General features: G+C 34.5%; 1 protein-coding gene across 3 annotated transcripts; it reads right to left on the reverse strand.

Moving 5' to 3' along the window:
• Positions 1–2,227: 2,227 nt before the first annotated feature.
• LOC110797611 (pentatricopeptide repeat-containing protein At1g19720) lies at positions 2,228–8,490 on the reverse strand. Of its 3 annotated transcripts, none has more exons than XR_008928060.1 (3): positions 8,261–8,490; positions 4,459–7,508; positions 2,228–2,988 (listed from the first exon to the last, which is right to left on the reverse strand). XR_008928060.1 is itself a non-coding variant. In XM_022002718.2 (2 exons), exon 2 carries the CDS (start codon positions 7,357–7,359, stop codon positions 5,167–5,169), a length of 2,193 nt encoding a protein of 730 aa, XP_021858410.1. In that variant the 5' UTR covers positions 7,360–7,508; positions 8,261–8,490; the 3' UTR covers positions 3,525–5,166. The 3 variants fall into 3 exon arrangements, 1 of the variants encoding a protein (XP_021858410.1); XR_002535882.2 differs by lacking the exon at positions 2,228–2,988 and adding an exon at positions 3,525–3,826; XM_022002718.2 differs by lacking the exon at positions 2,228–2,988 and having other exon boundaries at positions 3,525–7,508.
• Between the last annotated feature and the right edge of the window lie 4,056 nt (positions 8,491–12,546).

A 12,546-nucleotide genomic window follows, 5' to 3' on the forward strand; every position in this document is an offset into this window, starting at 1 on the left:
TCTATAAATAAAGGCCTAGGGTCATAATTTATACGCACGATTGTAGTATTCAAAGGGTAAGTTTTTGAAAGAAAATTCAGCCACTCTCTTGCACTAATAGCCGAAAATTCCTAAGCACCTTAAGGGCGATTCTAGTTGGTCAATCTTGAGGCGGATCCGGACGTACTGTGGACTATCTACGGAGGGGCGACACTTGGAGTCCTAAAGACTTGTTCTTGTTCGGTTCGGGCGCAGCTAGGGAAGTCACGCTACAAAGTGTATGCATCTATACTATGCTAAATGATTATGTGTAAATAATATGCTTTCCTGACTTTATGGTTTTTCCGCATGATTTATGTATTGTCATATGTATCATAACCTAACAATATGTTTTGAAGAAGAAAGTATTTGAAGGATGCTAATGACACGGGCATTAGCAGTGATGGGTGGTGACATGAGCACCACAACAAAAGAAAAATCTGGAGAAACAAATGACATTGGAGCAAGTTGGTAACAAGGATACCAACACAAAGAGTTGAAAATCTGCAAGATGTGAAGAAGAAGAAAATTGTTGGTATGGTTGGTGACATGAGCACCAATAACAAAATAAATTTGAAGAAAAATTTCAGGAAATGACTGGTGACATGTGCATCAGTGGGATAGTGGGTAACATGGATTCCAAAGAGAAGATGATCAAGACTAATAAAACATATCGAGAAGATGAAGGTTGGTAACACGGGTGCCAACATTGGAACTCAAACGTTTATATCGTTTGGTGGTTGGTGACAAGTGCATCAACGAGATTTTTGAAAGATAAACATTTTGGAGTACAAGATTTTTCAAGATTAAGGGGGAGTGTTAAAATATTAATCTAGAAAAATCTAGATAATACACTTGTAAAAATATAATAGTGAAATGTATTGTGTAGAAAAATCTAGAAATATGATTGTAAATTATAGTCTAGAATAATCTTAGGAAATGTCTAGAATTATCCTAAGAAAAATCTAGATAAATGACAAGTGTAGAAAAATCTAGAAACTATGATACAACCACTATAAATAAGTTGTATGTGCATAAATTGAGAGGTGGGCTAATCAAGAGAGCTCCCACGGAATATGAGCGCTAGAAAGTAGAAACAAGGGTTCTACCAAAGAGATAAGCGAGAGGCATGAGCTCTCGAAAATATTGTTGTACAATTCTTATTAATGTAATCAATGATGAAAATACAATTTTGTTATATAATTGAGGTCCATCAAAACTTCCGCGTCCGTCCTCAAATTTCTATCATATTTATCCTCTCCAATATATCGGATTGACACTTTAGTCGATTAGATTAAGAAAGTAAACTATGTTTCTTATGAGTTTTGCGTACATATCAAGATGAATCATGTTTGAGATATAACTTTTTTAGTTGAGGGATCAAGAATAGTCGGAGGCTTCAAATATGACAGTTGAAAGCCTTTTTTCGTCGCATTGACTCTATCCATTGTTACAATGAAAGTCAACATATTTTGTTTTCATAAAAAACAAGGCTTTATTAAGAGATTCTTGGACCATATTCTCCAACCAATTATCCAGTCAAACCGTGAAGCCAAGATTCTTGACGTCCAGAGACCAGAGTATTGTACCAAGATGAATAAATTTAAAAACTTTGTAAGGAAAATAAAGATAAAGAAAAACAAGTTGAAACTGTAAGAGCCATATAAATTATAAAATTAATGTGAGATTGACATTAATTAACGGAAGATTTTTCAATTGCTACAATAAAATGGTAGTCACCATAATTGTATTAAATCTCAACCGTTTAAAATTAAAATTATGAGCTTTGTGATTAAAACAATTTAGATATATAAATATTGGTTTTCCTGCTTTAAAAACTACAGAGTATCCTCTAATTACTCTTGCACAACTTTTGAAATTATTTTTTGAGTTTTATATTATTTTTATTGTTCTTCTTTCTACTGTTTTCTTATTTTATATATTTTTTGAACGAATACCATTGTGTTCTTCTGCTCGTTAGAGTATGCAATTTTGTTAAACATGATATATATAAAAAAAATCGTATGCACAAATTAATACTTGTAAAGAAATTACAAAGATGAATGTTCATCCCGGAGATGGAGAGAGGAGAGGAAAATAAAATAAATTATTTTTCATTTTAATCTAAGAAGTATATTTTTATTAATGAGTTTCTTTTATAAAGAAAAATAAATCATTTAAAAAGTCAAGTCAATAGAAAATGAATGGCGTAGATTTGATATACTATATAAATGGTCATGATTCAAAGTTTACAGTGGCTACAAAAATGATGTAGCCATTGTAAAATCATCCTTAATTAACAACTAGATCAAAATCCAGTAATACATGTGAAGCACGTCGTATCACCTGTAAGATACCGCTTCTGCAACACTGCGGCCACGTGTTTTTTAATGGAACAAGGAGACCGGCTAGCTTCATGCAGCAATGAAGAACTCTTGCTACTGTCAGCATCAATGCCAGATGCCATATGGTAAACCAGGTTTTACCGCGTAAGTGGCTTGAAAGCTTCTTGCTGGGTTTTTCCATCACAACAAATCGACTGAAAACTGGTAAAACTATTCCATTCTCATTATGACAATTTTGGTACAGCATATAACTCCATTCCTAAAAGCTGCATAATACCAACTAGAATTCACCAGCAAACAATTTCCCGTCATCTCATTTGTAAATTGAAGGTATTTTCTCTCTCAAGAAATAACACATTGCTTGGTCTTCACTACAAATCTACAATTAACCTTACAGACGATATCTGTACAAACCTTTGCCTTCTGTCAGGGACTTTAACTACCAGTTAACTGGAAACTGAAAATGAAACAGACAATACAGGTATATTTTCAGACATTTATCTTGCAGAACACCACTGAAGAAAGAAATGTTTATCTTGCAGCTGATACTAGTATAGCCCCATCGCCCTAATGTGTTTGCCAATCTGCACTCTACGGATTTGGCCTCCAAGAAACAAAATTTTGTCTGCACAATTTGGTATCTAAGTTAAACTAACCAATGGATAATCATAAATTATCCATGTTTAACCAAAAGCCATTACTGCAAGTCTTCAATAGATACTCAAACATTGAGAATTCAATAAGACAATTATTTTAACTAGCTCAACAGTATCAATTCTGCATTAAAGTATTAAACACACACTAACATTACATCAGCTTATTACACCAAGCTACCTCTTTTGGAGAATTTCCCTTTATTTTGGTTGCTTATGCTGATTAACAGAACCTCAAGTCTGAAATTTCTTGATGACCCATTCAGAATCAATTAAACCAATATATAAAAATTAGACAAGAATTAACAGAGCAGTGCTAAAAAAACAGCAAATGAGAAGCATCAAACATATTGGAATCATCAAACAAAAAAAGGCGTGTAAGCTATCAGCTATGCTGTGTCACTGCAATAGATCAAAGAAACAACACTGAAACAGAACAACTTGATAAAAACATATTCAGTGGTAGCACCTTCACAGAAATAGAATAGCAGGCAGTTACATCTGTAGCTGAAACAGCAAGCAGAAATTACAGAAAAGAGCTATAATTGTATCTATGATATACAGGGTAGCAGGTATAAAAACATGTTCCATAGATTGCTTGCAAGCAAGCAATGCCGTTCATAACAGCAATACAAAGATATTTCCCTTCCAATGAAACCTTCTTAAGAAGGTTTCCCTTCTAACGAAAAATCTACTACGCAAGCATAAAGCGTCTTGCCCTAATTTTACCAACAATGATTTCTCAGCGTTGCCCTTTTTACACGGGTGTCAAGTTGAAATCTTTCCTTGTGCAGCCAAAGGATATAAACACTGCAAGTGATATTTCAGCCAACAAGATGATGAGAACTTCAGATATTAACTGTTCACAAGTCAATGATGCTTCATCTCAATAGTCATCAACGGCACTAACTAAGCATGATTTTCTTAATAAACTTTTCAGTCATTTCTGTAAATACTTCCAGAAGTTGTTTACCAATAGTACATAAATTGTATCTATGAAGTATTATCAACAGCATCAATAATAAACTAAGGTTTTCATGAACATTACAGTTACACTTGTCATAATTCCTGCACCGATAAATAGAAACCTTTTCAACGAAAGCACAAGCAAGTAGCAAGTATCTTAGAAGTTACAACAATACAGCTTGAGGTCATAAATAATACAAAAAAGTACCATTGTTGATTATACTAAACATAGCCTTTCCCATTGTTTTGAAGTCTATCAATAATGAAAAGAATGGCCCATATAATGCAAAACTACACTTTCATCACTGAATAAATTTACTGGTTTTTAGCACCATATGGTACACCATGGCTACAGAGCCTACAGTTATACAACAAAAAAATGTCTTGGGACAAAGGGCATGCATAAAGGGACAGCTCAAATCAACCATACGATATGAGTACTCTATTTCAAATAAGATCAAGGAAGGACAACTCACCTGTCAGCCAAGCAGAATCAAGATAGCAGTAACATTAGTTCTTCACATTGAGTTGCTAATCTCTTGCTTTCCTAAAATTTACAGAAAATTATCAAAGCAAGTAACTCCTTGTCTTACTTTGATCTTGAAGGGAATTACCAGAGGAAGCAAAGAGATTTCTCTTGATTGTAGATTTTAGAGATATTAGGTCTGTACATTATATACAAACTTATGGCCTTTTATGCATGATCATTAAAAACTGAAAATTCTGATCTGCTTACAGTAGGTATGGCTACTGGCATATAATTATCTGGGAAGCCACTACAACGCTCCTAGAAAATGCTGAAATGACACACCGTCTTTGCCAAAGCACTGACACTTTATACACTGCTGGTTCACCGCAGGTTATGTTGTAGTGGGTATCATTTTCCCAATTTCCTCTCCACTTCTTTCCCTGCCATAGCCATTAATGGAACGAGTATCCTTCTCTCTCTCATCTGTATTTTACATCACCGATACCGTCCCAGTCTGATTCCCCTTATCAGTGTCTTGTGGTTAAGGACAGTCCTAAACAAAAAACGCTATGTGAACCATTCACATCAGCAACTTTCATACTTCACAAAGAGACAAAATGTTAGAGCAAACATGTGTAGAAGTCTAATGTATTCACTATAGATGTTATAATTCTGTAACATGTAACACCATTCCTTTAAGCACTTCTAACATTTCTTAGAAAGGTTCTAAAAAGGTCCCAAAAATAGGTACAAAAGAAGTATAGTGGATGTATTTCATTAAAATATCATTTTTAAATGTGGTCTTAGATTGCAATTTGGGGTCAAATACCTGTTTGACCTCCCCACCACATTTATCATACAGGTCTATCAAAGGACTTGCAAGGTAATTATCAGAGTCATCAAACTGATTCTTCAGAAGGTATCCATACATCTCTCTCCCTAATCTAAGAGCTCCTATTTCTCCACAGCCAGGAATAAGTATCATATAAGTAACAGGGCTTGGTTCAACCCCTTCTTCAAGCATTTTATCGAAAAGAATGAATGCCTCATCTTCTTGCCTTCTGTTGATGTAACCTGCTATCAGTGTGTTCCAGGTAACCGTGTTCCTGTTTTTTGTTCTCCAGAAAACTTCTGTTGCTGAGGCCATATCACTGCATTTTGCATACATATCAACCAGTGCACTTGAAACAAAAATATTAGCGTCAAGACCTTTTCTGACAATATAAGCATGAAGTTCCTTTCCATGGCGCCATAAACCTAAATCAGCACAAGATGCAAGGGCACCAGTAACAGTGACAGGATTTGGTTCAATTGAAATTTTCAATATTTGTGAAAGAAAGCTTCCACTATGAGGTGATTGCATAGCCTGGAAAAGTTTCAGAGCTTCATGACTCAAGGAAGATTGCTGATAACCAGATATTAGTATGTTGAACGTGACAACATTTGGTAACAAGCCCATTTTAGGCATTTCATACAGCAGATTATAAACGTCCTCAATTCTGCCATCTCTGAAATAGGCAGCAAGCATTGTGTTACAAGTAATAACGTCAGGTTTTGGACCAGAGTCTTTCATTGATTCAATAATTCTAAGAGCTGGCTCCACATTTCCCACGCTCATGTAAGCTGCAACCATCTCATTGCATATGAAAGTGGTTTTTTGCTTTATCATGACAAAAATACTTTCTGCATCATCAATTCTTCCGCATTTCCAATACATACCAATCAATGATCCACCGACATGAGAATCGAAATGAATGTCATGTTTGATAGCATATCCATGAATTGCTTTTCCTAAATTTAGATCCTTCAAGCCAGCACAAGCTGGTAAAATGCTAGTAACTGTCACAACATTAGGGGTCAAGGAAGTCGAAAACATCTTAACAAGTGCATCTAAAGCATGTTCGTAACATTCATTCAGAATGCAGCCTGAGATTATTCCATTCCAAGTGTTCTCTTGTGGCCTCACCCCTTTTATTTGCATCTCTTCTAGAGTTTTTAGAGCAAATTCAATTTCCCCATTCATGGCAAGGCCAGAGACAAGTGCATTCCAAGAAATCAAATCGGCTTCCACACCTTCCAGCTCCATCCTGCAAAATGTATCTATTGCCCTGTCTACAAGACCGTGAACCATATATACTACAATAAGGGCAGTCCACGAAACCACGTCCCTTGAAGCCATTGCGTCGAACACACTCTCTGACAATTTCAATCCCCAACAGTTTGTATACATATCAATAAGAGCATTGCCGACGAAGACGTCTGCAGCAAGTCCCCTTCTTATGGCATACCCATGAACCATTTTACCAAATTTTCCCATTTGCATCACAGAACAAGCTTTTAAGATGGTTGGTATGAGATATCTGTCAGGTAACATGCCATCATTTATCATCACCCCAAACATCGAGAAAAGATCATCCCATTTCTCAGATCGACAGAACGAGTTTATCAATGCAGCATGTGCAGATACAGTTCTCTTAGGAATTTCATCAAACAGCTTGATCGCATCATTGAACAACTCTAAATTCTTTGAATACGCCACCACTAGCATATTCCCTAAGGTAGCATGAACTTTCAGAGCACCAACTTTGACGAGACGTCCATGAACTTGTTTACAAGCGGAAGAACTGCTGCTAGTACTTCCACTGTTCCTGTTAATTTGGTTAAGTATAGAGAGACATTCAACAATCTCATCTTCTGCAGCTTGATGTTTGGAATCGGAAAAATCATCAGCAAGACGGATTCTGGAGAATGAGTGGTTTCTAGGGTGTGGTATATCTTTAAGACCCACAATTTGAGGTGTCGTAGCCTCGGTTTTAAATTTTGGCGCTAAATTGAGCTTACGTGGAAGAAAATTAAGGAAAGGAGCATTATGAAGTGGAATGGAAGGAAGTAGTCCATTAATGGACATGGTAGACAAAAAAATTATGGAAATTTCAGATGTTTGAACAGTTAATCCATAGGTAACGAATAGGTCTAAGCAAGCTTGACAAGAGGTTGTGTGTCTTCAATCAAGGAAGAACTGTTGCATGACTTGCATTTCCGGGACTCTCGGGCAATCTAGAGAATTTAAAATTGGGGGGGTCAATCAAGATTCATAGGAGTTTTCAAAGGTGTACAAACTTATCTCATAATACAATAAACAACTATCTAAGGGAAAAACATACAATAATTTACCTTCAAAAGAAACTCAAGTACAACAATACTACTTGTAATTGAAGACCAAGAATCTGGTGCTAACACCAATCTTATTTTTGTCTTCCATAATATCAACCATTCAAACAAAAACTACATGAATTTACGAGCACATCTTTGTAACTAGGGAGCAATCTATGGTAACATTTTCGACGAATGACCAAAGCAATCATGTCCAAAACTTCCAATTTCTATCAACATTAATATATATTGAGAAAAACAGCCAGAATACACTCTTTGACTACTCCAATTCCACAACAAGTCTACGATTGCAGCAACGAATTCACACAAAAACTTCGAAAACGACCGAGTAACAAATTCAATCTGTTTAACATATCAATTTGACAATTTAACCAATTAAGACACTAATTAACGAACTAATGTCACTCAATTAACCCACATGAGTAGATAATTATGTTAAATAAATTAATAAAATATAGAAATGCATTAAAAAATTCACCAAATTGATAAACAAGCTTGAAACTTTTATCAATTCAGCAACCAATAATCAATAAAAAATTAAGCAAATTATCAATTAAAAGTTGACCAAATTATCTCAATCCTCAATCCAAAACAAAAAACGAATTATTAAAAGAGACAGAGGATTCTTTTCATACCTGCCGTGGGCCGGTGGAAGGCTTGGTGGAGCGTCAGTTTGTCGAACGGTGGACCGGTGGTGGGCCTAGTGGAAGTTCCGTTGAGACAAGTCGGAACACCAGTGTTTGCTTCGGGTCCGGCGGAAAACAGGTGGTTTTTGCTAAGTGGAGACGCAGAGAGCTGAGTGAAGGAAGGCACGAGGGGTAGAGAAGTAGAGATAGAGTTTGAGAACTTGTGTGTAATAAAGAAATGCCCTCTAAATTGAAAATCCATTGAAGTAAATATCTTTGTCCTTTTTCTTGGGATGATTTTTGAAATTTTCAAATTTTAATTCAAGTAAAAATGTTTATCTTTTGGAAGGAAAATGGGGGTTCGTTTTTTATGGCATCATAATAAATAAAGATTAAAACGTAATGATATATGCAGCCCTTAGGGTTACAAATAGCATATAGAGTATGTTTTAAATTGGAATTAATCTAGAAATGTATGACAAGATTAGGCTTCAATCGGCGTAATTAATTTTAATCAAGTAAATATTTTATTTTTAGCCACTTATAGTTATACATAACCCTTAGTGCTGCATATATTATTTTTCATCAAGAAATTGTCTCTATTTACATAAGCCAACTTCTAAGGGGAATCAAAAAATATGAATTATCCTAACTATCCTTACTCTAAAATCAAAATAAATAAAAAATTTATAAAAGTCAACTAATGAACTTCGTTTTTTATTGAGATGTATTTTAGGACTGATTTAATGTATTTAGGAAACTAGCATTTGTTTCCTAATAGGATTCTAGTTACTTGCCTAATCCTAATCCTAGTATAATTAGATTTCTTCCAGAGCTCAAACTCTCAGAGCTATATATATTGTAATGCCTCCGCAAATTAACACAAGTTAATTGACATTATTTTCATACGTTTATCATGGTATCACAGCCAATGGTTAATTGATCCTCAAATTTTTTATTTTTTATTTTTTTAATCTTTTTTTTCCCTTGCTCTCACCAGCTTCCTGCGCTTCCTTTGCCTGCTGTGGTTGAAGCCTCGTCTTGGCGCCCGAAGTTTTAGCGCAAGGTCAAGCAGCATTATTTATTTTGGTTAGTTTTCCATAATTCTAACTCCATGGGTGGTGAAGGTAAAACTCCTATTCAATTAATTCACGATGCTTCTTCCATATATTATTTACATCCATCTGAAGGTCCTAGCAATTCTTTGTCAAAATACTTGCTAAAGGAACACAATTATGATATATGGGAGAAAGCTATTTGTTGAGTAATGAGGTTTTGATGATTGTAAACTAATGATGATTATCTATTTAACATATGTGTCAAGATGCGCGCAGGATGAACAAGTTATGATTGAAACAAGAAACAAGTAACACGAGAAATGAGAAGTTATTGTTCACTAAAGTGAAGATGGCTACGTCATACATGCTGTTTATATGTAAATTAGCATTTACATTGGTAAACTTCATGTGGTAAGTATAGTGACAAAGGAAGAACGAAATGATACTTTATATGGTCCAACAGGAACAACCAGAAAGAGATCAGAAACTGTTTATCAGAGTTCCTAGTTGTCTGACTGTTCCTTTTCCTAGTCACATGTACGACATGTACTTGTATGCGTTAATAGAGTTTAGGAGTGCATATAATACTTTCATATTTGCATCCTAATATGTTTGTTATACTGTAGGTAAGAATCCATATTGGGATAAGTTGTTTATTAGACGTAGGATTTTGCATTAGTCTAGGTCTCTCATATTATCCTATCATAAGTACATATAGTTGTATGTGCTTAGGACTCTTCATATAGTTAGATATGCATTAGGAGTCTTCTAGGAATGCATATCATAGCTGGTGTCATTTATCATATATTATGATGTATTGTAGACGGTTTAGGAATCTAAGAGTTTTAGTTTGCATAAGCATTTTAGGAAAGATTAAATGCTTAGAGTTTAAGCTTTCATAATTAGTATTATGCATAATATAGGACTGTTTAGATTCACTGTATTTTAGGTATTTGAGTCACATAATATTTGCCATACATATTAAAGTTCTTATTAGGGTAGGAATATTATTTATGTATTAATATATTATATTCCATATTATCCTATGTGTATTTTAGTCAAGCAAATATTATAATATATGATTTATGCATATCTATCATACTTGACTCAATATCTGACGTGGTTTATTATGCATGCAAAGAAATGATAAATGACGTGTGTAGGTAAGACTTTGAAGAAGACCCAAAGACTTACAGGAAGAACGAGGATTCAAGAGTTAGAGAATCCAAGAGAAGAGAAACTTGGACTCGAGGAGAATTAAGAGTACAAGTACAGAGAAAGAGAAGAGAAGAAAATCTAGTAGCATTAGTGTGCTTAATAGATTTGTTTTAGAAACTGAAAGTTCGGAGCTGGTGGAACAACGTACGTGGAACAGTGTCAATGACGAGGGTACTGGTCCTAGTCTGCACTTAGTATATAGGATTGCATGAGTATAGTATTTAGATCACGTTACCTTAGAGTTTGTGTCCTAATAGAAGTCTAAACATAATAATACTAAGTCATGTACTAAGGAGTTTTAGTATAGTTAGGATTATGTGTTTGATAGTAATTAGGATTGCATTAGTTAATGGTTAAATAATGCTTATCTTATTTAAGAGTCATGATAGGAAAGGAGTGTCGTTTAGATAGAGTTTTCATTAATATATCTACTGCATAAAGAGTTATTATTCGATCATATGTTTGTTAGAGTCTTAGGATAAAAGTCTATCATGATAGAGTTCTATTAGGTCTAGGATTCCTAAATAAAAGATAAACATAAAATATATCTTCTAGGGTTAATAGGTAACATGCATCACTATATATACTGCATTCATAAGTCTAGGAAAAATTGTCTGACTTAGTGGTGTTACGTGCTTAAGTTAAATCTACATTATAACCCACGTCAGTACCGTCAGTTCCTGTTCCACATACGTAGTTCCTGCTCCAGCAGAATTTCAGATTCTATTTGTTATTCTATCTTTTATACTTGAGAGTTGGGAAGGGGTTTGAGTGAACCTTGTAATTGAGAGAATCAGCTTGAGTCGAGCTGAAGAGTTGAGAGAGAAGATCTCTAGAGAGATCATTGAGAAGGAACGGTTGAGGGACTGTTCATAAGGGAGTTGAGTTTAGGGAACTGTGATTTTCCTAATTAGTAAAAGGGTTTAAGTCCCTACGGGGCCGTGGTTTTTCCTCTCTATTAGGGTAGAGAGGTTTCCACGCTAAAATCTCTCTTGCAATCTCTTAATGTTTTTAATTCCGCGAAAAAGTAGATCCAACATCTACAAACACTAATTCACCCCCCCTCTTGTGTTGTTCATCTAAACTAACAATTGGTATCAGAGCCGGTGCTCTATATTTTACAGGTAATCCTGATGAGTGATCCGGGAAAAGATGAACAAAGTTATGAAAGAAACAGTTCCCACAATTCTGCTGTTCTTGATGGACGAAAAGGAGGATAGCACGTATTTGATGATGATGATTAACACAAAGATTGAAGAAAAATAATTGGAGGTAAATTTTCAATCTTTATGATATTATTTATGTTCGCTCTTAATTGTTAAATATTATGAACGTCATACGTTATATATTATTGGCCATATGTGTGTTCATTCCGTAACGCAGAAATAGAAATCAACGATTGATTGTGAGCAACCTTGAATTAACCATGTTCATTTACAAGTTTTCAATAGGGCTTTGCTTTAAATTTAAAATAGTTCTTGCGGTTTTGAAGAGGAACAAAGTGGTCTTGTTTGTTGCACAATTCCAGCAAGATTAAAATTTTCTACCAGTCTTGTCGATATTAAAAATATTTCTATTTTTCCAAAAAGTTTGAAATATAATTTTATTATCTTGAATCTGAAAAGTTTGATTTTTAAATAGATTTTAAAAATTGCAAAGAATTTGTTTCATAAATATTTTACCAGGAACATGTGTGCAACAAGACTTGTTAAAAGCAATATTGATTTGAGATATCAAAAATTGTTTTTGCAAATTTTCGAAAAGGTCATGTAACTTGAATTGAACCACGTGACCATGAACACCAAAATTATTGAGATTGAACTGAGATTCGTTGTTTCTTGTGTTGTTTTCGGTAAAACAATTTTTGGTTCCAAAAGAGTTTTGAAATCTGTGTTTAAAAATTATTGAACTTCTTCATAATGCAAATAAAAAGGAAAAATCAGATTTTCAAAATAAAATTTTCAAAATCTGAATTTACTAGGAACAACCTATATATCGTTTATGGAACAGGTCATATCA

This window comes from Spinacia oleracea, chromosome 2 (genome assembly GCF_020520425.1).
Source record: "Spinacia oleracea cultivar Varoflay chromosome 2, BTI_SOV_V1, whole genome shotgun sequence".
In the NCBI taxonomy this organism is placed as follows: Eukaryota; Viridiplantae; Streptophyta; class Magnoliopsida; order Caryophyllales; family Amaranthaceae; genus Spinacia; species Spinacia oleracea.

What these genes read in the sequence shown, in the direction of transcription:
- LOC110797611 (XM_022002718.2), bottom strand. Translation starts at nt 7,359, where the DNA reads ATGTCCATTAATGGACTACTTCCTTCCATTCCACTTCATAATGCTCCT.